Source organism: Phoxinus phoxinus (assembly GCF_949152265.1).
Source record: "Phoxinus phoxinus genome assembly, chromosome: 7".
Classification (NCBI taxonomy): domain Eukaryota; kingdom Metazoa; phylum Chordata; class Actinopteri; order Cypriniformes; family Leuciscidae; genus Phoxinus; species Phoxinus phoxinus.
In genome coordinates this window covers 22,544,649-22,571,114 of record NC_136882.1, presented here as the reverse complement: position 1 = coordinate 22,571,114, position 26,466 = coordinate 22,544,649, and the positions used below count along the sequence as shown (strand labels likewise).

General features: G+C 35.6%; 1 protein-coding gene across 12 annotated transcripts in view; it reads right to left on the bottom strand.

The window, feature by feature from the left end:
* Positions 1-26,466, bottom strand: part of arhgap15 (Rho GTPase activating protein 15) — an 84,077-nt gene that overhangs the window by 24,215 nt on the left and 33,396 nt on the right. For 5 of the 12 annotated variants that reach the window (XM_079619881.1, XM_079619885.1, XM_079619887.1 and 2 more), the window contains 5 exons: positions 6,604-6,746; positions 5,850-5,909; positions 5,447-5,508; positions 4,952-5,039; positions 4,000-4,089 (listed from right to left, as the gene is read on the bottom strand). In XM_079619881.1, coding sequence (XP_079476007.1) covers positions 4,000-4,089; positions 4,952-5,039; positions 5,447-5,508; positions 5,850-5,909; positions 6,604-6,738 — 435 coding nt within the window. In that variant the 5' untranslated portion in view covers positions 6,739-6,746. Of the gene's footprint in view, positions 1-3,999; positions 4,090-4,951; positions 5,040-5,446; positions 5,509-5,849; positions 5,910-6,603; positions 6,747-11,148; positions 11,274-26,466 lie in introns of those variants that run through there. The other 7 variants (XM_079619890.1, XM_079619891.1, XM_079619882.1 and 4 more) reach the window with 3 other exon arrangements.

The window sequence follows — 26,466 nt, the reverse complement described above, 5'->3', positions numbered from 1 at the left end:
TTTCAAATGTCTTTTTACCCTTTTCTCATATAATATTATGTATTACATTTTAAATCTAATAATCTAAACAATTTCTAATAGCTTCAATTAAACTTTTTGTACTGAAATTACCACAAAATGTATTGTGTCATTTCCGATTTAACTGTAATTTTGTGCAAAAAGGGTGACAATTATTGAATTATGTCAGCCATTTTATTTTAGTCTAATACTATAAACATCATTTGAGATATGGTAAATAATAATAATAATAATGTCTCATAAAAAAAATTAGGAGAGTGAAAAGTGTTTTAAATGAAGAGATTTAAAAAAATTTGAAAGAGAAATGTCAACATTTAAAGTACTTTTTAAAAACAGACCTTGCATTGTCCTAACATTGCTCACAAATGGCTAAATACGCTACGCCTGTAGCCTGCAATTTGATGTCATTTGGATCAAATATATTTTGATAGTAAGTCCAGCATTGAGTGTTCCACTGCCGTGACAGTCAGGTTAAGCCTGTTTACATGTACCGCAGTGAGTGACAATCTAAACAACATTCTGTAATTACACAAAACATCACTTCATTAGCTCAATTCTGTAAAGTGTCCTTTCAAAAGCAAGATACTTAGCGGTCCTTCTAGGCAAGCCATTTGAAGAGTCAGATCTCTCCTACTCACTGTAAGCCTGTCAGTCTGTCAAAATCTGCAGTAAACATGCCCGAAAGGTGCCGAGTGCATGAGACACGAGATCTGACAGTGCCTGGCCAAAGATCTTCACTTCCACGGACAGTTGAGGAGATGGTGTATGGACATCAACCACATGCTATTTAGCACAGTGCCTATAAACATTGCAATAAACCTCCACTGGCCTTGTTCCAAACAGTACAAATTGGTTCATAATTGCTGCTTATTCTCTGCCCACTTTTTGAGGAAGGATTTATTTATTAATTTATGTTGTTCGCCCTGTCTGGAAAGGATTCCCCCTTTTAATTCATGTTCAAAGTGTGTGTGTGTCAGGTGAAAGGAGAGTGCAATGTATGAGATTTAGCTCTGCTGTCTCTCCAGCTTGACGCCACATGCCAGAATATGATATTTCAATCAGCCTCAGATGTTTCCTCTTGATTCTCAAACACTCATGTCAGGCAACTATTGTCAATAATACGAGGCAGTTGTAAGGTCTTAGTGCAGTCGCTTTTGTGTAACAGGATTGCTGGATTTGATAGTCTTTTTCACGCAGGTGACGCAAACACGGATGCGATGAGAATTGGATTTCCATTGTCTGACGTTTTTTTGTTTCCTGCTGCACTGAAAACTGATAGGCTGTGTGAGAAAGGACTTTGGTGTTCAGGATGAATGTTTTGGAAGATAATACTTTTCCGTGGGTTGTTTAGTACAATGATAATATTTTGAACGTGTCTTTTTTTTCTCACAGGTAAGACGTAAAGGGTTAATTTACCAACAAATTTAAATTCTCTCATCATATAATTATTATTTTTTATTTTATTTAACAATAATAATGCTGGTTACAAACCGGCATGACTTTCTTTCTGCTGCGTAAAACAAAAGAAGATATTTTGAACAATGTTTTAACTGTCCATTGAGTAAAGTTTGGGGTTTGGTTTGAAATTTGTTAATCTGAATATTCAAATGGTCAAATTAGAAGTTGTGAGGGTTCAGTCATACTTTTAATTCTGTATTGAATTTGATGTGATTTGCATAAATGTGTTTAAATCCACACAGGCTAAAATCTGTTGTTTCAGTGGTCTTTCTCTAAAAGAAACATGGTGTTCTCAGAAGCACTAGAGTATCATCGGTGCGTATGAAAACCGATTGAGTTTTGTGGGAGCTTTGAAAGTGATAAATGCATATGTCTCCCTTGGTTCATAACCCTTTTAAATGAACCAGAAAGGCTGTGAGTGTCAAACTGCTGAACAACACCGTGATGAGAATTTCTAGTGAAGTAGAGTCTTAGTTCTTTTACTAACTTGTTGACTTAAATCACAGTAATACGAACGATTTCTTGACACTACCAGTCAAAAGTTTGGTGATTTTTTCAAAATAAATTAAATTATTCAGCAAGGAGTGGCACTAAAGATATCTGTAATGTGTTTTGCTTCAAACAGATGCTGAACTTTCTAATCATCAGATAATCCTTTAAAAAAAAAGTATCACGATTCCCACAAAAATATTAAACAGCACAACTGTTCTCAACATTAATAATAATAACAACAAGAAGTGTTTCTGGTGCAACAAAACAGCATATTCCAATGATTTCTGAAGGATCATGTGACACTGAAGACTGAAGTAATTGCCATCACAAATATATTAACATAGAAAACAGCTATTTTAAATTGTAATAATATTTGACAACATTACTGTGTTTATTGTATGTTTGATCAAATAAATAAAGCCTTGGTGAGCGCAAGATCTTTCTTTAAAAAATATCTTACCAACCCAAAACTTTTGCACAATCCCTTGGTGCACAATTTCCAAATGTATGGCCATTTTAAATATGTTAATTTGCAAACATGCTAAATAAAGCACCTCCAGCGTTGTGATTGAGGTTCAAGGCTGCTAAGTTTCAACTGATAAATGCTGTAATCCTGGTATTAGTAGAGATATAAGGATCTGCACCAGCGTTTAAGGTTAATATCAGCAGTGACAGAAGCACAAAAAGGAATGAAAGTCAACTCCAGATGCTTAAGACACTGATCAAAACCTCCAATGAAAGAACGTGAACTTCCTTAATCACAACTATCCCTCAATCTGACACAAGTGTTTTGTCTTGCTCTAAGCCTCACAGATCTTCGAGACCTCGGCTGAATGCCTCACAGATTGCAAATCTAACTCTCCACGCTGCTGAATTAACGAGCCTGCACACTAATTTCTAATCCCGGTTGAGGTTGATTGACAGCGGTGGCAGACTACGAAATGGCTTGTACCATCATTACAAGCACTTTTTTCTGTGTGAGAGTTTGGGATTATTTAAGATTACTGCTTAATGCCTTTTTAATCTCTCCTGCAGAAAATAAAAAAAAGATTTCTGGGGAAAATACTGGACAGCAAGTACAGTGGCGGTGATAAGATATTATAAGTGCGCAATGAGATCAGAAATCGGCTTTTTATCCTCGTTTTGCCTCATTATGAGAGCTAACTCTGCTATCAATCTATTGATAAGCATTTGGCGCACCCAAAAACACCAGGCGAAAGATTATCTCGCTTTAGATAAGTCCTAATAAAAAGTCTTCGAGACAACAATGACTGGACAGAAATGTCAGGAAATGCTTTTGGATGTTAAAGAACTTTGCATCCTGAAAGATCCATCCAATCACTGGTATGCAGATAAAAGACTGTGTATTTTTTCTTGAGGGTTTTTAAGAGGTATGACACCAGCTTCAAGAGACAATATCAAGCCTGCATGGTGAAAGTGGACGCTAAGCTCACTGAGCAATTAGGTTTCTTTGTAGATGTTTCAATCCTTTGAGACTTCATAAATGTATTGAGCAGTTTGGTTAAGCTGTGATCTTACAAAGTTTGAGCTGAAAAAGGAAGGATAGATTATTAAAGATGAAGCACGAAGCCTAAGATGTTATTAGAAGTGAAACCTTGTGACACAAGATGAAGAACGATGGCAGTTCTGGCAAATCTTGACTATTAAGATTTACTCGATAATACGCATCTGTTTTATATAGCTATTGAGATTACGGTGCATTTATTAGTTTTGAATAGTTTTCCCAGTAACACATTACAATAAGGTCTCATTTGTTAACATTAGTTAATGTATGTTAGTTAACCTTAAGCAATACATTTGTTACTGTATTTGTTCATTTAGTACAGTAAAAAGACAATATCAACATTTGATATTAATAATGTATTAGTAAATGTTGAAATTAACTAGTGCATTATCAGTTTATGTTAACTAATGAAACCTTACTGTAAAGTGTAGCCGTTTTCCCTGTTCTAACAGATGATAAAATGGATGAAAGAATGAACTTTGGCTCGATGTGTTCGACTGTCCTACCTGAACCACGTTCTTTCGACTGGATTTCTCGGTTGTCCACTCGATAATAGCCCCACACAGATCCACACCATCTGCTTTACCACCTGGTTTCTGTGGAGAAAGTACAATTACGTTAACATGTTTGCCAAGATACTAATAGAAACACCACGTTTCTCATGTCTTACGTGACTTTGTGAAATAATAAACAATTTACGAACACAATGTTTTGATACAGGACAGATCGCCTATTAAATCAAACATTTTATAATAATAGATGACATTTGTCAGGAGATTTTCACATTTATATTCAATTGCTTTGTATTAAAATAATCAAAATAAAAAAAGCTCCATGTCAGGCTTTTAAGCTACGTAAAGAGGCATTTCATACAGTCCTACGGTTTTAATGAGGTGGCAAAAATACTTAACTTCATCCTGATAACCTCTGTGTGTATCGCCCTAAGAAATGGCAGAGAGCTCGGGGGCTTTATGGCCACTTGACCATGAGTGATGTTGAAACTAATATGAGTTGACCCCATCGATGGCCTCGACATACCATTTACAAGCATGACAAGCATGTGAAGGTAGTAAACCTATTCTTCTCTACCTCATTTTCTCGATCACTGCAACATGCTGCTCAAATCAGCAGAATAATAATATGGCTGTAAAGTCCCGTGCATGATAAGTATTTCTTTTTTCAGCAGTGTTTTAAATAGTCGGCATCAAAGCAAAGTTAAGAATTGAGACAAATATGGAAATCATTATGTTTCCCCACCCAGTTGCTAACAGTTATGCTGCTTAACTCTCAACTGTAGCAACTCGTTCAATTCTTTTGTTTTATTTTCCTGTTTACATATTATTCAAGTATTTATTTTATTATAAAGGTAACATTTATCAGTTGACAAACATTTGTTCATTGTTTTTTCCCCTAAATACAGGTGCAGTGGGTGTATGCAAATATATGTCGTGGTCTTACCAAATTTGCAACAGCTTCTTGTTTGCTCTCTTTATAGAATAATAGTTGATTGGAGCAAAGAACAACCCAGGTTGAAGTCCAGTTTTTTCTGTGAAAATAATTGAGTAACACTTTAGTTAATAGTGAAAAATGGTCACCAAACTACTTGCTTATTAGCTTGCATATTACTAGCATATTGGCTGTTTTTATTACTTATAAAGCACATATTAATGCCTTATTCTGCATGACCACATTCTACATCCCTTATCCTATCCAATAATACCTAACAATACCTAAATTTAACCACAACAGAAACTACCTTACTAGCTAGTAATACGCAGTAAAATAGGAGTTTATTGAGTTAAAACCCGTAGTTAAGAGTGAATATCTGTTCCCCAAAATAAACTGTGACCTAGATAGATAGATAGATAGATAGATAGATAGATAGATAGATAGATAGATAGATAGATAGATAGATAGATAGATAGATAGATAGATAGATAGAGACAGACAAACCGTAATTTCTTTCCTCCTTCACCAATTTTGGCTTTGTTCAAATATTCTCCTTTTAAAACAATCTGTAACAGAACAGAAACACAAAAAAAATATTTAGTCTTCCAGATTAAAAAAAATAAACTACAGTAGCTTAAAAACACTCTGGTTGGCTGCTGCATTTTAATTTATTTTATTGGTTAATTTGCTGGTTAAAAAAAAAAAGTTTTGGAACCATGCTTCCCATTTCTTGTGTAATGAAACACTAAACTCTGTTTATACAGCTCAGATTTTCATTCTTCAAAATAATCATTATATTATTAACTTTTGTGAGCGTAAATCATTTACTGCAGGCTCTTCTGGCTCCCATATAAAAAAAAACAATTGTATACGATGGTGGTAGCGGAGGAGGTACGACAGATCATACCTGCGGCCCAACAGAACCATCAATGTTATGCTGAGACTGGTTCCTCCGGTGACGGTTGATCTAAACAAAGAGCATGCATTGCCTGAATGAAATTATGGACCATCATATGACCAAAAATGTTTTGTAATTTACTTTCAAATTTATAATAATTGACTAATTATTAAATAATAATTTAATATTATATTTTTCTTTATTATTGTTATTATTTTTTGAGTAACACACATGGATCTTTCTTAAATGTTCTATAAAACTACAGATTATTTCCTACCAGACCATTTGATTTCTCCTACAGCGAACGGTTTGGCTTTATACAGTCACTGCACTAAATTTGATTTTACATGCATGTTACATATTTCTACGTAACATCTAATATTGAATGAAATTTCATTTTCCATCATAATTCTGATTAAAATTAGAATTTAGGGAAAGTTTTTTTCTTATAATAAAAATTGACATACTACCACACAAAATGATTATTATAGTAACAAGAAAGCAGATTATTAAGCTGTTTATTTTATGTTTTGTGTTAGCTTTAGTTTGATGAAAATCCCAGCAGTAATAGCAGCCGGCCCTGTGCAGTAGTGCTGGCCTGCCCTCTGCTGTTCTGTGTCTGTGTTTCTAAAAACAGCCAACGCAACAGGAAGCTGCAAATACCACGGTGCATGAAGTTACACGCACTCATGCAACATGGATAGACAGAGAGGCATAGAATCATTGAATTGGTCTTGGACCGTGTGATTGCGCTCATGCTCACAGGTTTCTGTAGTGTGTCAGGCTCTGGTAAGACCATAGACTTTGTCTGGCTGAGTCTCTCTCCAGTACTGTTCTGAGAGCTCTTGATCCTCATCTGAACAGCTCCAGGAAGCACCAGTGCTGGCTGCTTGTGCATCGCTGACACTGAAGAAAAATAGCAATAACAAAATCTGTCATTTATCATTTTTGATTGGCTGAAAATAAGAACAATACATCAGTCAGACACAAAAATAATTAAAGCATAGTTTTGGCCAACAGAAATGTCAAATTATAAATTGCATGAAAATGCACTTTAAAAAAGGTGACATTTTATGAAAAATATCCTTGCTCTGAAAACACAGTTCAACCTTTCTGTTAAAATTGTATTAACTAAATTAGCTATTAGCCCCGCACAGTCCGTTTAAAGCCCTGGCTCGCACTGGCCCAACAGTGGAAACACAGCTTATGAAAGCAGTGCATTAAAGGCGTGTTAAAATGGTGTTTAAACTGACTTGGAACTACCTGTGCATTAAACAGTTTTATTGCACACCTTCCAGCCAATCAGAATTGAGTATTCAGACGGACCATGGATTTTCATTCATTTTCCCAAAGGGATTTAAAAATAGTCTTCATTAAAGAGTTATAAGCTATATGAACCAAACCATTTTTGAAAATCGGACAAAAAGACAAAGGTTGTGTACTTAACGGATTTAGTGAGGGAAAGAAAGCATTGCGAACAACATCAAATTAAAAAGGATGGAGAAATATAAAACTACAAATGTTGATTATAAAAACAATATATTTTATTGTAAAATATGCATATAAAAAACATTATTTTGAAAGCATAGGGAGATCGACTCGATTACGTCATTCGCAGTCCTTCTTGGGAGTGGGCGGAGCTAAAGAGCTATTTTGGATCATGTTGCTTTTTTCAACTCTCTGATTGGTGAAATTTTCTAAACAGCGTCATGCATAATGTAGTTTTTCACCAGGAATTCCATTGTTAAACATGATTAATTTAAAAATAAGATGAACTAATGCGGGTTGATGGCTTCAACAGAAGCAAATACCAACCTAGTATAGTATAACGACAATGGCAGAGAAGAATATAGTTAGAATCCCTTTCATAAAGAAATTTCCAGCTGATGAACAATACAAACATTGACAGCCAATCAGAATTTGAAAGAGCTTAAGCATTTAATCATACTTCTTTTCCTTTTTCTTCTTCTTCCTGAGTTTTTCGCTTACAGACAACAACGCTGATCTGCGAAAACGATTAAAATGCTGCATCATACATGCCATAAAAGTAGTTGGCAATGCCTCATTGTAAAGAAATAGTATACACCTATAGACTGAACATGTAATATGCATTCGCATGACGTCACAGCTTTTTCACAAATTTTCAAAAACTACAAAGCGTTTTTGTAGTTTACATGGAGACAATAACAAAAGTTTGCATTTTCAGGCCACTAAAATGCTGTTGTCGTGTAAAAAGTTTTCCATTTTTAGTTTTTAAAATGGTGTCGTGTAAATGGCCCTCAAAAAAACAGATGACAAAACTGCAGCATGCGTTAATACGTTTTTGTTTGAAAATTCATCTTTTTCTCTCCTTTCCATTCCTGAGACAGCGTTTTTGTCAATGAAGACGGAGCTTTTTTTATTTCAAAATAAAAATAGCAAATTCCGTTTTTGCCTTGTAGTGTAGACTAAAAGAAGGGAGGAATTTGAAAATAATTACACGTTTAGCCGTGTGACGCATATTGTACCAACAATATATATGGTTGTACCGGGATTGCCGTGCCTGCTATTTACTTTCAGTGTGTTGCTATAAGGATAAATGTTCCTTAGTAGAATCTTCATATTACATTCCTGCAACAGAAAATTTACTCACAACTGCTGTCCTGCAGCAAAACATGATGACAGTTGCGTTTTAAACCATTCAATATTGAGTGTGACCTGGGCACAACAGTGAGTGATGGGATATTTTGCTAATAAAATGATCGTGCCAGAAGAAAAGTGTGAGAACTTTATGTCTGCATTCTCTGTATCATCTCATGAGCTTTTATTATGTTTTACGAATGTGCAGTAAGGTCATTTAAGAAACACTTTAGACATTAACTATAAGTATCTTTGCAGCTACATGTCAACTAACTCTCATTAGAGTATTGGTAGACTGTAGTTGACTGTCTGTCAGTAGACTAGTAGATTATGGTTAGGGTTCGGGTTAGGAGAATAAGTTGACTTAGTTGCCAAGTTACTTATAGTCCGTAGAATTTCTGTTGGAGGACCAACAAAATAAAGTGTCAGCAAATATTAAGCAGACAGTCTACTAATACTCTAATGACAGTTAGTTGACTTGTACCTGCAAAGTTACTTAAAGTTAGTAGAATGTCTAAAGTGGACTATCAAAATAAAGTGTTACCTAATATAGTTATTGTTATCTTTATTGTTATCGTTCTTGGTGTGAGCGGGCCTTTAGAAGAAAAGGTTCTATATAGAACCTTAAAGGTTTTGGCAGGCGCTTCATGTAGAACCTTTTAGGGGTTCCAATCATGGGATCATTATAGATTTGGTTTTAATGAATTAATTTGGTTTGAATTCATTTTTAATTGTAATTAAGTTTTATAAGTTAAACAGCTCGTAAACACACTTAAAGTAGAAACCTACATAAATAAAAATTTAAGACCCGGTATCACAGACAGGGTTTAGATTAAGCCAGGATTAGGCCTTAGTTCAAATTAGGATTTTTAAGTAGCTTTTATAAATGTGCCTTTAAAAAAATATTACTTTGAAAAATAATATCTTGAGACAAAACAATGGCACTGCATTTTAGTCTGCTTTAGCCATTTCCATTCTTAACCTTAACCATCTTAAGCATTTCTTAACCATTTAAGACATTTCTCTTAAAAAAACCTTTTTGTCATAAAACCATTGAGTTGTATACAGTATAGAACCCCATTGAACATTTTTTTATAAGAGTGTAGGCCCGGTGACAACTTCCCTTCTTACATTATTTGGCTTTGTAGTAGCACATGCCTCAGTAAAATAATGTTTTACATTTATTTTGTTTACAAAATGGCAGACATCAAACTAGAATTCCATTACATCAATATATTTTAAAATGTTACAGGTCTTTTCAAGTTATGGACTGAATTCAGTTGAACTCAGTGTGGACTGAGTTTTTATAAAATGTCTATAAAACGCAAAATGTTTAAGTTCACATAGACACTACATTTAGATGTGTTCTTCCGCATATTTCACTATTGTGTCATTATTTATTTAGTTGTCTGTTAGCAGCTTTTTATATATGTTTCTTGTGAATGTTTCGACAGAGTAATTGCACCATCGGAGAGAGTGGAGGAACTGATCTGTCGAGCCTTTTTTCCACAGAATCTAAGCTTCTCAACTTCTACATTTTAAGCTACAGTAGATGCACATATATTTATATAGACTCTTAAAAAACAATACAAACGTTTAAACTCTTTAAAGAATTTTGTCTTTAAATGGTTTTTAAATGTCTTTAAACAACCAGCTCTTGCAAAATATAGTGCACTTCACACTAACAGCCATTTTTATCAATACTTAACAGGCTTTAGACAGGTGATAATTCTGTCAGCCACTATTTTCATTTTTGTGAATTCACTTGGACTAATTTGTAAACAAGCCATGGTCGCAGCATACAGATAAAGATCAGTGGCAATTTACAGATGTATGCAAAAATCACATTTTGTCTTATTAATAATTTTAAAAAGCAATATTTTTTTTTAATTATTATTATTATTTGTCCAATTCAAGACCGTTTCTATGTGTATATTTATTTCAAATGTTTCTGTAGCTGGTAAACCATGAAATCTGCTGCTGCTATGATAACACACTCTAGCATGACAGGAAATAAATAAATCTTCAAAAAAAAAAAAAAGAAAGAAGCAGAGCGGAAACAGTGCCACTTTCAGTCGTGCATGACAATTCGCATTTCTTACAAGAGTTGCCAACAATTGAATTGCCAATAAAAGTTACAATTTGAAGAAAATATTCATAGTATTTAAAAGAAAAAGAAAAAAGGAGCTTATCAGTTCTGACATTTTGGCATACGTTTTGGGACCTTTGTATGCAAATATTTAGTTCACATTTAATCAAGGCATCACAACATATCAGTTAAAAAAACACAACTTTAACTTCTGACCTGACAAATTGTCATATATTAAGGCAAATAATACTATTATATTATACACTTTCAAATTCATAATCAAAATAATTAGCTCTAGATATGCATGTACAATAACACATATCTGTCCCTCTGTGGACCTACTTTTCTTTAAGCATCATTTATTTGATATGCATGATAGAGATATAAAATCAGACTAGAGATATAAACTCAGGATCAAGATCTAGCTTAGAAACAGGTTTGTATCTAGCTTAGAATGTAAGCAACCATCAGTGAATCTTCAGTAGCCAGCTGTCAACCAGAAAACATTTCTTTAGTCGCATCATCTCGGATCATTTCCTTATATATTCTGTCATAGCCCAGCGCTGCCGTTCTAAAAATGTATAAAGTGGACACTCGTACCTGGTTCTCAGTCGGGTTCCGAAAAAATACTGCTCAAAACCTGTTTCAGCAGAGACAGAGAGAAAGTGTCGTTTGGAGGAAGTGTACGAGTCACATGGGACAGTCAAAATCTACGTCTCTCAAGATGTGCAAGCATTAGTGCATACATGGGGCTTCTGCTATCACACACTCTTCACTTCCTGAGGCCTGTGACAATAGTTTCAGACAAGATGGCCACTGTTCGAGATCACAAGAACAGATGAAAGCAGATCAGCAGCATTTCAGCCTCTCCATAGATATAGATATGATAATCAGATTCATATTTTGGAGAAGATTGGATAAATTAGGCCTGGTTTTCGGGTCTAAATGTTGAAGGTAGTGATTGTAATAATATTTTCTTTTTTTTCCTTTTTTTTTTGCATTTGTATTACTGTGGTATCTGCCCAGATAATTTGATAACTAATTAAAATATATATATATACACGCATATATACGTGTGTGTGTAAATATGTAATGATGATTTTAATCTTTCTTTGTATCTTTTCTTTTTTACTTTCTCTTTAGGTCTAACCAGATTACTTTCCGTTTCAACTGTCTGAGGGTCTACATTTAAATATATATTTTGGTGCAGTGGTGCACCATAACCCATTGGCTCAGTTCAAAAACAGGAAACAGTATAATAGCATGTGGTTTGAAGCCCATCTACCCTTCTCAGTCTTTGTGATTTTGCAGTCAAATTAAATAATAATAAAATGGGGACCCAAATCATATCAGAGCAGAATACCTTGGAGATGTGGGTCTCATAAGAATAAGAAGAAATGTTATTATTAAGAAGAATAATTCTAGATATTTCCAGAAATGTTTCTATAAATGTTTGTTGCATTAATGTTAAATGGTCAGCACAGTTTCTTCTCTTTAGAGATGAAGTGTAGTACAATATAAGCACCTACATCAAACGTAATGGCGATAATCCATTATTTAATCATTTATATGCTCCTTCAGATTGGAATAACTTACCTTCAAACATAAGATCTTTAACATCACTATACATATTTAAAAATTGTTTGTCTTCTTATTTTGATCTAAATTGCTCTTGTTTCAGATGTTGATATGCCTGCATATAATTTGCAGGTTACTATGTAGGTGTATGTATGTATGTGTGTATGTATGTATGTGTGTGTATATATATATGTGTGTGAGTGTGTGTGTGTGTGTGTGTGTGTGTGTGTGTGTGTGTGTGTGTGTGTGTGTGTGTGTGTGTATATATATATATATATATGCTTTTGTAGACAAGTATTTGTTCTTAGCCTATGTGTGGCTATTAAGGGGTTGTATTTACTTTTTTTTGTGTGTACTGTGCTGATTGTGGTATTGTTTGTTTTATTATTTTATTGTAATGTGTTTTGATTTGTTCCTTGTTTTGTATTGTATTGTAAATTAGGACCCCCTCGAAAACGAGATGGTTCATCTCAAGGGGTTTATCCTATTCAATAAACTTATATTAATGGCAATATTTTGTATATTTTAACAGAAAAATCTGGTTATTTTTTAAAGCTGTAATTATTTCTTGATTTACAATCAAACTACAGTAACGACTGAGGAGTTTAAATGTACACTGAGTGCAGAGCACACTTAGGCCACTAGATGGAGAAATACATTTAAAGAGAAAGCAACACAACATTTTATAATATATTATATAAAATACATTATAATATAACCGACTACAAACCTTTTTAACAATATGTCATAATTTCTCTATATTTCCGCATCCATACAACCAATAAATGGATTAAAGCAAGATATAACCAGTTTACTAGAGCTGGACAAATCCACGGTCCACAACATCCACATGCAGAACCTTAATTCAGCCACTAGATGACACTCTCTCAGAACAACGAAGATCTCACCTTTTAAACCACAGCCTTTTATATATAGGCCTAAGTCTTTGTTAATTTTCTAGTTTTACTATTAATATTTTTATTAAAAATGAATCTACAATAAATTGAGAAGGGCACACTGTTAAGGCCAGACCAGAGAATTTCTCTTATTGGACTGGGGAAGAAAATGTACATGATAGCTGGTTATAAAATTGCCATTTTATCTTAAATTATCAAGGAAATTAGATTACTCATGACATGAGGATGTGATATAGAGAGGCTTCCTAAGATTTGCTCATGAAGGATTGCAGTATACAGCCTGTGAGGTTACGTGATACTATGTGCAGTAAAGTAGTATTGAACATAAGCACAAATGGAAAAAAAAGGCTGCTTTAGGGGGGAGGGGAGGTCTCAATTATTTTCTGGTTATTTTATTGGCAAATAACTGGATGAAAACTAAAACTGAAGACATGCAATTTACAGATAACAGAATATTATTATATGTATTAATGTTTTTCTATACATTAAGTTTGGTGATGCTTGCCCTATTTCACTTATTTTGAATCTGGATTTCATTTGTTTTGAACCATTTATCTAAATCGTTATTAAGACCTGTATTAATCATATTGGCAAACTTCCCCTCTTTAAAGAATGAAAGCGTGGACATGAGCTAATGTTTCAGTGTGCAGGAGGTGCGGGACGGTTATTCAGAAAGAGAATTAGAGACAGGAATGTGCTGGAGTTCACAAACAATGTCAGATTGTATTACGGCCGCAGGGGCGAGTGAGGTGCTGTGCGTGAGTGGGGTTAATCCAGTGTTTATGAAACACACAGGGTGAATAGCCGGCCCGGTCACACTCAAACTCCACTGCTGTGTGATGTATGTTTGCTCTGTCACTTCATCTTAGAGAGAGCGGACGGGTAAAAGACAGAGAAAGAGAAGAGCCTTTTTTCATTCTCTTTAACTAGGACAGGTGAACAGAATCTTTAAGCCCGTCGATAAACAAGCAACTTTTGAGACAAAGCTGTGAGCAAACAAAAAGAGAGCGGTTTCAGAGAACACCTTTCATCATGAATATCTTGAGGTGTTTAGGTCTAAGGCCGAGGCCCGGTGGTGTGGTCCGACCTCTTTCCGTGTCTCCGCCGGGACATATGGCCAGTGCACTCGGTTCCCATGTCTGAGTCTAGATTAAACCCTGAACCAGAGGTGTGTTAATCCCAAACAGCACCTCACATTGACAGAACTGGGGCTCTTTGATCAGACAAAGACAAAGAGAGAGAGATTGAGTGGAAGAAGAGAAACACAGGGATGGGATGGAAAATAAAGGGCTCAAGTAATAATAATTTGTACAAGATGGTAAAATCACGGCAATGTACACTTTGGTTTGTAAGTGTACAAACCAAAACATATATTCATAAAGCTCGGCCGCTTTCCCAAATCCTAAACCGAAAACTGTTCCTTTTAATATGAGCCAAGTTGTCTCTTATTTATACAGTTGTATATCTTAATACTTATATTCAGCAAGGATGCATTAACCAAATGTGACGGCAAAGAAATGTAATGTTTCTAAAACGTTCTTTTGGAAATGCTTTCTATTTATCAAAGAAGCGTAAAAATGTTGAGCTGCACAACTGTTTTCAGCATTGCTAATAATAAGAAATGTTTCTTGAGCACCACATCAGCATATTAGAATGATTTCTGAAAGATCGTGTGGCACTGCAGACTGGATGACTGCTTTGCCATCACAGGAATAAATTACATTTTTAAATGTATTCACATAGAAAAGTCATTTTAAATGAGTTTAAAAAATGTCCAAACTGAGTTGAGAGGGCATTTGAAGTGGTCTTCAATATTGTCTTTATAAACCATGCCAAAGCATTAAATCTAGGCTACTAATAGGCTATAGACAGATTTGCGTGGGTTAGGTTGAATCATCAGTGGTGTGTGTTTAAGGGCTTAAAAGGCAGCAATAATGAAGAGAACTGTTATTTCAATAGCAGGAAATGGAGCCCTCAGTGAGTACAGATATAACTATGAGGTATGGCGTGAGAAACTCTTGTTCACAAAACTCACATTTAATGCCGCCATTTAGCATATGCATGAATATATTGAGAATAATGTTCTGCTCCAGAAATCTCTATGCAGTGACACAGAAATGCATTAAATTGAATCAAAATAAATGTGTAAAACTATAGGCCAGATTACAAAGTAAAATGTTTCAAATATTCAAGGTGTGAAACCATTGTCTGACTGACAGTGTAATACTGGTTATCCACTAGAGGGCAGCAAAGGCCAGAACACACGACTAATCTCTCTACTTTTCCAGAAACAGACAGATGGGCGAAATTGATTTATGTGTGTGTGTGTGTGTGTGTGTGTGTGTGTGTGTGTGTGTGTGTGTGTGTGTGTGTGTGTGTGTGTGTGTGTGTGTGTGTGTGTGTGTGTGTGTGTGTGTGTTTTATATGTGCAAGTCAGAGATCATAAATGTGTTTTTGTTAATATCCTGCCTTGTCAGGTTCACTTTTACTCTGAGTCACTCTGTTGAGCCTCTCTCTTCGCTTTAACATGAAAGGAGAAAGTGTGATACACACACACAAATATATGTGCTCAGGTTGGAGTCCATTAAAGCCGCAGCGCCCACTCTAGTAGACGTCCAGTGTGACAGCAAGATCACAGAAGGTCAAATCTCCTCAATGCAGCTCATCTTGTCACAGAAGCAAACTTCTGCCTCTGACCCCCCGACAGCTTTGGCCTCTGACCTCATGTTCTTAGGACTCCTTTTTTTTTCTTTCATTATGAGGGCAAACAAAGCCGTTCTCTAATCATTGTCCAACAGACAGGACAGGAGGTAAAAATATATTATTATCTACTTAAAAGAGCTTTATTCAGCTATCACATGACCAAAAACATGGAGCTAAGTGTGGACTGCATAGTTGCCAGCTTATGCAATGAAATCAGTGAAAGTTCATCTTGTTGCTATTCAGGTTTTAAAGAAAGGACAGTTTTCACATATTACGTATTTATGTTTACAATCTTTAAATTAAGTAAAGAAATATTAATGCATTTTTTCAACAAAAAAAATTCTAAATTGTTTAAAACATTTATTTTACTTGACTAAAATTATGTAATTTGTAAGGCAACAAAGTTTATGATATATTTATGTTATGATATAACAAATAAATATTGTAATTTACTATCAAATTTAAAATGCATATAAAATACATATACAAAACACATTATGTAGGCCAATCTAATAAATATAATTAATAAAAAATAAATCAAAATGTTTATAACTTGTATATAATACCGCTATTAAATCTATTAACAGATTTAAAGCTGTAACTGCCATGCCATATGAAAATAAATTCAGATTTGGTTAACTATGTGCATGTGTGTTCTTAATCCAGGGTATTAATAATTGAATTATAGCGATCTCATCTCATGCGCTTTCTTTACCACGTACAGCCGCATAGATAACACAACTGAGGTAAAAAAGTTAAAAAACAAAATGACAGAGCCTTCTTGTCACTTTTACTTTGTCATACCTATTCATACAATAGAAAAACAAATGTAAGCCTATATACTCTGGTTTGTACAATAATAACAAAATGTATGGTTACTCAAACGCATATGTAAACTCATTTACTGTTTAAAAACTATTTTAACAGCTCTACTCCATAGTTCTGACTGGTGACGCGGTGCGCAATGACAGTTGGGTGATTTTTCCTCTCCACTATCGTGAAGTGATGTATCGTTGTTCCCTTATTCCCTATGCTGTTTGCAATACCCTTCGAACTGAAAATGTTCGCTCCCTCGGATTGGAATCTCACTAAAGATGGCGGAAGCCTGTGAAGTCCACTTTGCAGTCCACTGACGGTCTAATTGAAAGCACCTTTAGACCACATTTATTCAGCTAAAAACAAAGACTATAGACAAAAAAAATACATAAATAAAAAAATAACACTGATTGGAAAAAAGCACAATCTAATACTATCACTGCAGCATGGTGCCCATGGTTTTATTGTGTTTTTTCTATTAAATTGTATATACACTGTTATCTATTATTTGTCTAAAAGCCAAGCCAGGGAATATGTCTGTCTAATTAATTAAGGTCAAGCTGCTAAAAGTTAGGCCTCACACAAACTAACTGAAAAAAACCAGAGCCAAACAGAGTGGGACTCTGTGTAAATTAATTGATTGTAATATTTTACGTAAGAATGGTCTTACAAACAGTTTACATAGAAATACATTCTACTCGTGTTTCATGAATGAGGCACAAGGCCAACGTGATTTCAAGATAAAGATGTGTAAACTCCTTGATACAGTTTCCAGCAGGGTGAGCATTTGATCATTAAAGCTAGGCAATTTTAGAGAGGCTAATAGCAAGCTAGCCTTCAGATCAGTCTCCAAAGCCACGCCTCCTCCAAAACACAAGAACAGCACAGCCAGAGCAGAGTCTGCAAAGGGCCGAGCACATACTAATCAACATAAACAACTTAGAGAGCTCTGACTTCTACCACTTGACCTCTGCGGATTCATTCGATTGCACGGGTTGCTATCTTATAATTACGGTAATTATGACATGGCATGAACGCAGCATAAGCTTGTTTTTTTGGTTCAGGAGGAACTGTAAAATGTGGACGCTGTTTGTTTCCTGTTGGACCAAATGCAATGATTGGACAAACATTTTATCTCACACACACGCACGCGCACACACCTTCTTTGGGAGTCAAACGACAGCAAACAAACAGCATGCCACTTGCTACTGCCAATACATTCACAGACATTTTGCTGTGAGCATCTAAGATATGCGGTTGCTGCACATACATAAAATAACCTCCCGTAACAGATCTATACAGGTGGAGCTGGGGAAGATGGAGGGTTTCTGAAAGTGAGGTGCAGACCGCTAATAGCAACACTACCGGTATTTGAATGTTGAAGCATTCAAATACCGCAGCTCATTGGCCACTGATGCAACAACCATCAATCACCTGCGCTATGATGACGATGCGACCGCTTCCAAATTGAGTTAAGGACATTTTTGTGCATTTTTTTTCGAAAATTTTGTACATTTTAAAGATAAATTCATTAATCTGGTGTACTTTGAGTCACCTTAATTTACTGAAGACTACAAATTATATTATATTGATTTGATTGGTTATCTCAATTATTCTGACATTGACGGGCAGTGACGGACCAATGAGGCTCAGATGAACACACACACCATGTCCTCTGTTTCTGACGTGTGAAGCTATCTGGACGTGTGTGCCGCCCGCGTGTATATCATATTAATTTGAAACAGCAACACAGAATATTTCTCACAAGCATTGATTAAAACAATGATGACAATAATCACATGAAAAAAGAAAAAAAAAAACGACTTAAATTTTGGACCTTAGACAGTGAGGGGGGGTTCGGTCGAACCACCCGAACCCCCCCTGCCTACGGGCTTGATATATATATATATATATATATATATATATATATATTTAGACCACTTATATTATTGATTGCTATCAGGATGTGAGGAGTGTTTCAGCAAATATAACAAAAAACCTAGATTTAGTAGGCAATGTAATTAAAATGTAATTAACTAACTTTAAAAAATAAATTATTAAAAAAATGGGGATCAACCTAAAACAAAGATCACCTTTATGTCCTGTCAAAAAATGTGATGCAGTTTTGCATGTAACAGACAAGAGAACAGAACTGGTATGCGAGTAAAGGGACATGGGAAAAGCAAAGATGGAAGAGTTTCATGCAGACACCCCTCTGAGTGGCCAGGAAACAAACCCACTTTCCTCACACATCCAGGAAACATTGCATGGAAAAGAAAGGCTGGGAAACTGTAGCTGTCCAATGACCCATCATATATACATTTTACTATGCCATTTTTAATTGATAGTGACAGTCCGAGAGGTGACAGCAAACAATAGAGTGAAGATGGGGTTGTGGGCTTGAGAAATTACCCCGCTACTCAGGTGCCAGCATGCAATGCTTCAGAGCATATACAACACCTGCCAGGCCACATCTCTGACCTCAGGACTGCCTTGAGTGCAGAATGCGGTCCTTGAAGCGACAGGTGTGTTTTACTGACAAATTCTGCTTTTATAAAATATACTCTAGCTATTACAATTTCTGCCATTTTGTAAAAATGTACAAAATAGGACCAGAGACTCTTAAATTGTGTTAGTTTTTTTTTTTTTTTTTGTGCAATTTTTACTACCAAAAAATGTAACTAAATCTATCTAGTTGTATTAGATTTAGATTCAAATATATATAGCTGCACGATTGGATCAATTGAGAATAACCAATTTTGTTTTAAAATAGAGATCACGATTCTCCCACAATTCTGAACAGACAACTCAAAAAACATGTAATTTACTAGAGGTACTGACAAAATGTTGATTGCTACAGTCTATTTTATAATATTTAATTAATTTGAATGAATTATAATTATTATGAAAATTTGATTTCAATGAATGATTCAATGACTTGTTGCATTTACTGGATGAATTAGTGTTTTTTTAAACGAAACTCTTGAATTAATGATTAAATGACAAATGCATTTTATAAGAGTAACTTGTCATGACTTACTGGTGTAACAATGTAATCGATAGAATCTTTATTTGAAGTATCTTTCAAGTTACTGATTTACAGCGATTATGGTGATTAACTCTTATTTGGATTGCTATCGTAGATATCAGTGTTCATATCCGAACTATAAACTTTTATGGTAAATGCATTTATATAGCGCTTTCACAGACCCAATGGCCACCAAAGCACTTAAAAATTTTGCCTCACATTCACCCACTCATACACCGACGGCAGTGTCAGCCATGCAATGCGCCATCCAGCTCGTCAGGAGCAGCTGGGGTTAGGTGTCTTGCTCATGGACACCTCGACACTTGGGTCAAGTGGAACCAGGGATTGAACCACCAACCTTCCGGTTTGTAGACAACCTACATGAACCACTGAGCCACTGCCGCCCCAACATAAACTTTTATTTCTGTGATCATTTGAATTTGTAACAGAAATAATGATACGGTGTGTGGTTGAAAAGAATAGTTCCATAACTATTTGTGACAACTGCTCTCTCTGGGTCTATTGACAACTATAACAACTACAACTATAACTAGGTCTATAGACATCTATAACAAAAAAGGGTTTCTTTGTGTCAGGGTAGAGCAGCATCTGACCAGGTGTGTGTGAGTGTGTTTGAGGCGTTAAACCTGATTACCCCACCTGCATCCCATAAACCACCTGGGGCGGTGGTCAGTCGTCCAGTAGATTTGTGTCTCACTAAAATCTGCACAGTGAGCAAATGTGAACTGGAGAAAAGTTCATGCTGACCAGCAAAGTACACCACTAAAAATCTTTCCTGTAGAGTTGAGTTATTAAGTCGGCCTTTTACAATAATTTAGGGCCAGTACAAGAGGTCTCAGTAGTGAAAGTAAAGATTTAAAGTTTACAGGCATTTTTTTTGTAGCTTACTGCAAATGTGTGCGTGTGTGAGTGTGTGTGTGTGTGTGTGTGTGTGTGTGTGTGTGTGTGTGTGTGTGTGTGTGTGTGTGTGTGTGTGTGTGAAAATAGAGTTAAGTACAAGTGGACAGAGTGTGTTAGAGCTTTAAAATAATGTAGGAGTTACTGAGATCACATAAGAGTTATGTGATGGCCAATATCTTACAAAACAGTTTATCAAGGATCACAATTTACACATCAATCAGATTAATAATTTAAAAAAAAATTGCTCCTAAATATCTGATATAAGCTTTTTACTATTTTACATTTAAAAGCGTTGATCTTAAAAATCAATACTTAAAAGGCACATACCATCTATATTTTTTTCCTCAAAGTTCAGGTCCAGTGGACAACATCAGGTCAGCAAAAAAAGCATTCATACAGAAAACATTAACTCTGTGCTTATTGATTATTGATGATGTTAAATATTTCTCTTTGAGTCTCGTCTCATCAATATTTGAGGGTCGCAACCGTCCATTGATCTACTTTCTCACATTCTCGTCTCAGCACATCTCCATTCGTTATCACTATCTGGCCATTTTATGCAAGCAAAGAAAACAATGCTGTAGATCTGCAATGAACGACCTGGGAGAATTTAAAGCATTGGTTGCTGATACACTATCATGTGTTACGAGTACAGTGAGCAAACATAGAAATCTGTTGTGCCTATAATGACTCAGTGGAGAGCTTTTAGGGTCACACACACACACACACACACACACGGTATTGTGAACTGAGAAGAGCTGTCTCTCGCATGCCTGATTGTTATTGTGGGTCCTGCTGGTGCACCGTTGGGCTCCTGCATTAATGCCACAGCGACAGGAAGTTAGATATTGTGTGAAACTCTGCGTGCTTTTGAGTTACTGCAGAGAGAAAAAACACACAGGCATTTTCTCACTCACTCAATGGACTTTTAGCAGATTAAAGGACATTCTTTGCCTTATCACAAATGCCAAAGCTATGAGAGGTGTGTGTTTAAGTGTGTAATCTATTATTGTGCATCTAAACACCTGAAGAGAATGACTCTCTTCACTGTAAGGTCAAGCCAAGTCTGATTTTAGGTGTGTGCGTGTGTTTGAGCCTTACTCAAGAAGGTCAGCCATGAGAACCAACTAATGCTGTAATGCACAAAACAGGAAACCGAGCAGATCCAGGCATGACATATTGATGTTGTTGCCTGTTAATATCACTTCTTTTTGTATAATAACTGTGTGTGATGTGTACTCATAATTGCTATTTAAAAGCACACTTCAGCCCGAAATGAATATTCTTTCAAGTTGATGGAAAACCTAAGATGATGTTCAGTCAAATGTTCACCACCACCATTCAAAAGTTTGGGGTCGGTAAGATTGTTTAATGTTTTTGAGAGAAGTCTCCCATGCTCAGCAAGACTGCATTTATTTGATCAGTAAGAACAGTAATATTGAGAAACATTATTACAATATAAAATGACTGTTTTTTTTTATTTGTTTATTCCTGTGATGGCAAAGCTGAATTTTCAGCATCATTACTCCAGTCTTCAGTGTCACATGATCCTTCAGAAATCATTCTAATATGCTGATTTGCTGCTCAAGAAACATTTCATTGAAATTAGAAACATTGAGAATAGTTGTGCTGCTTAATATTTTTGTGGAAATGTTGATCTTTAATGAATAGAAAGATTAAAAGAACAGCATTTTTTCTTAAATATATATTTTTTTGTAACATAATTGTAAAATGTATTTACTTTTGATCAACTTTAAAAAAGTATTGATTTATTTATTATAAAAATTTTTTACTGACTGTTACTGAAAGTGAATAGGGACAGACGGAGGCCCAGAAATGGCAAAACAAAAAGCATGACATTAGTCCATATGATTTGTGCAATATATTTTCAGAGAATAATATGTTAGCTCATTGTGAGGAAAAGATCAATCTTTTATCAATATAAATGTGTTATTATTGAATAAAAGGAATTTTCTTGGTTTCAATACAAGTTCAGCTCTATCAACAGCATTTGTGACACTGTCACACACTTACAGTGCAAGTACACAGCATTTTGGAGAGTTTAAAAGCTGAAATGTGAAGCTTCTGATCTCTATCCTTGCATGTAGTCATGAGTCATCAGATTTGTCGGCTTTACTGGTGTTATTTGGAAATGTCTTATACATGCAAGTGTTTCTGGTGGATTTAGTTTAGGTCTAAAAGTTGCATATTTAGTCCAAATAAGGTGAGAACTATGATGAAATACTGTCAATGTTCTGAACCCGCAGTATTCCCCCAAATGCCCAGACCTCCCGGTTTCTTACAGTGCTTTATTGCTTTTCACACCTGCATCCCTCCGGCAATAGAGTGTGTGTTGGGGTGTGTATGTGAGACTATATTTGCCTTTTTCACTGATACCTCAGTTAAAGCCTGCTGATATGTGCTAGTGTGTGTAATCTAATCCCGTTCAGAAACTGTGTCCTTAAGTAACAACAACACATGATTGCACATTTCAGATTCCCTCAGTCTCTCATAAAAGAAAGGAGAAATGTTGTACGGCTAACCCCATCATTAAACATCTCTGAGCCCGTCCTGACCCTAAACAAAGCCCTGGAATGTTGTCCCACCGGCAGGAATGCTCAGGAACGAGGGGGAGGAAAGGAAAAGAACGGGAGAATGAAAGTGTGAATCTCCTTTTTTCTGACCCTCCTGCCAAGCGAAGGAGGGCGTCAAAGAAAAGGAGAGAAGAAATAGAGGGACAGAGCAATAGGCCGCTTGTCTGCGCGTGAGAAACGCATTGTAGCTACACGGCTCCTGGCTAGCATTGCTAATCACTGGAATGAACGGAATGAGACAAACCGTTAAACATAAAAGAACATCCACACGGCCCACAGTTCATTTAGACCCAACGGGCAACCCTAAGGGAACCGTAGACACATCAGTTAATCTAAATATCTCAATTGAAACCACATTATGCTATTCTATTACATTATTTGACAACCCACACGTCAAAGTTGACTGAATGTTTGCTACACTTAACTCTATATGACACATTCACCTGCCCTAAAACTTTTTCCAGAGACTTACTTTTTATTTTTATATAAATCTGAAATGACTGTACAGCACCACCTGGAGTCACATATTCCAGTAACATCAACAGACATTTTACTAAACCAACATTACACTAACCAATGCAGTCTAGGGCTGCTTCAGTCTATGAATACTCTGCTAAAAATGCATTACTTCATGCACTGCCTGTATGTGTGAAATTCAGTGCGTCTCTCTCCATCTGCAAACTCATGCATTATGGGTGAGTGTATGCCAGAAATGATCCTCTGGTTAGAGAATGTAGAAATGAATCAATTAAACATCATATTGAATCATTGGCCTATTGAACATTGTCGAGCAGCTCAATAAGTCACAGCAACATGTTTTTCCATTACTAGCATTACATTTTTTTAAGATATACAAGATTCAACTCATTTTTTAAAAGTCAGTTTAAAATTATTTAAGCTTAAATTACTTGTACAGAAAATGTTATTAGGCTATACTTAAACAATATAAGGTAGCAACTGAACTTAAATTTTTAATTTGAAGTTTTTTGTTTAAAGCAGTGAAGCTTTGATTTCAAATGTATACATCATATGTTGTACCATTTTTAATTCTGAAGAATATAGGCAATTCTAAATAATTCTGAAATAAAGACTAAGAAATAAAGTCTCAAATTGTAAGATAAGAAATCACACAATGAGATTTAGTTTAGGGTGAGCAAGTGTTGTTTAGTAAAAACTTTTATATAATTACAATTATAAATAAATGCTTTTCTTTTGAACTTTCTATTGAGGAAAGAAAAAAGTTTATCACAGTTTCCAGAAAAATACTAAGCAGAATTAAGAAGTGTTGTGAACACCAGTATATTACAATGATTTCTGACTAGTACTTTTTCAGCTTCATTGTCACAGGAAGTTTATTCACACACATTTAATAGAAAACAGTTATTTTGAAAATTCTTACTGTATTTTTTTTATTAAATAAATGCAGCCTTGGTCATCATCAGACACTTTCATCTTCTCACAATTATGAGAAACATTGCTATTGCAAGATAAACAGTGTGAAACATATAGCCATTTTAATTTTAAGTGGGAAAAAGACAGATTAAAAGCTCATCAACTAGTTACATTAACTAATATTTGGTCATGATCTAAATGATTGTGCCACCAATAATTGTTTTATAGCACAAATATATCTGGTGATCTTAAAGCAACACTTGTGTGTGTGGTTCTTTATCTGTGTGGCCTGGGGGAAGGGTTGTGTTTCATGACAACAAAGTGAAGTATATCACTCCACCTGGTCTTACATCAGCCCTCAGGAAAACTGTGTGTGTGTGAGAGCGTGTGTGTGTGTGTGTGTGAATTCTATGCCTAATCTGATTTCACTATTAAAATGCACATTCTCTCATACTCGTGTCACGACCTTGCAAATATTTACAACAAGCACAATACAGTCCATCTGTTGCATGTGCAGTTGATCTGATATCGCTCTACCAGAACATGCAAGCTGAAGATTAAGAAATCTCTCTTTTGTCAAAAGATCTGCAGGAATTGTTTCTGGGTGTGTAAAGTTTACACTTTGAAACAAATGTAGATATAAACAATGAATGTTTGACATATTCAGAATTCACATAAATATGTGTTACAATGTCAAGAAGAGCGCCAAAGACAGAAAACAAAACAAGTTTAAAAAAAGTATTTGGGTAAGAAAAAAAGAAAAAAAAGAGGCATTTGTTTCTATATTTTTCTGCCTATTCAGACAAATGATCCAAAGCAACGTCATCACATTTGTTTCATTGTTTTAAACTCACATACACATTGACTAACTAAGATCTTGTGGCAGTGTAACCTCATACTCATAAGCCAAATCAAACACGTGGCATTATATTAATGACTGTTTTCGTTCAACACCTGCTCTGTGTATTTATCCACCGTATTAGTCTGATTTTCCTTCCTCCCGCCAGCAAGGTTCATGTAGCTCTATGTCATCCCTCGTTCACATGAGAGGGAGGAAAGCTAGCGCTTTCAATCACACGCTACACAGGAGAAAAATAACAAAATGAGAGTTGAATAACAAGAGTCAGGATATACCGTCGCTCCTAGACATACACTAATTCATTACAGAGAAACAAAACAGAGTTAGCGTGCTTTCAGCAAGCGCTCAGTTTCTCACACAGGGTGACTAAGACGTAACAAAGAACGAGAAAAGAACGGATGGACGAACATATGAGACAGAACAGCAAAGGCCAATTAGCTAATTCACATGTTAGCCTAGCATATGACCAATTATATTGTTTGAATAGTGAGGGAATTGAAAGAGAGACTATATAGAAAAGTGGATGGTGAAGAACAAGGGAAAGTGAGCTGATTAAGAGGATGTTGGGGGAAGGAAAGAAAATGAGGCGAAAGACTAAAAGAAGAGAGGAGGTCAAGAAAACTGTGCGGTAAGAGCGCTGATCCTAGATTAGGTCATGTCATCCTTATTAGCCAGAGAAAGAAAGAAAAGAAAACAAGGGTGAGTGGACGTGAGAACAAAAAACAAGTAATCAGTTCTCAGGGTTTAATCCCAGAGAACGAGTGCGAAGTAACGTCATAATGGGGGTCTGATGAATGCCGCAGAGATCAGGCGTAATTTTCGGAAAGAATCGGAACACTTTACTGGGATGATTAAATGCGTGTGTCTGTCCGCTTGCAAGCACGCTTGAGTTTAACCTGAGGTGAAAGTAACCGGTAGCAGCACTCTGCTGTTTTGACCTATTCTAAGATAACCAATGCAGCAGATAAGGCACACACACACACAGCTGATAACATCTGGGGATGGGATTAGTGACAATGAGGGTAGATTTGGGGGCGAGAGGGGAGGTCGAGGGGCAGTTTGGCAGGGGAGGGGTGTTATCTTTGTGTGTATTTGTGTGTGTGTTTGTTA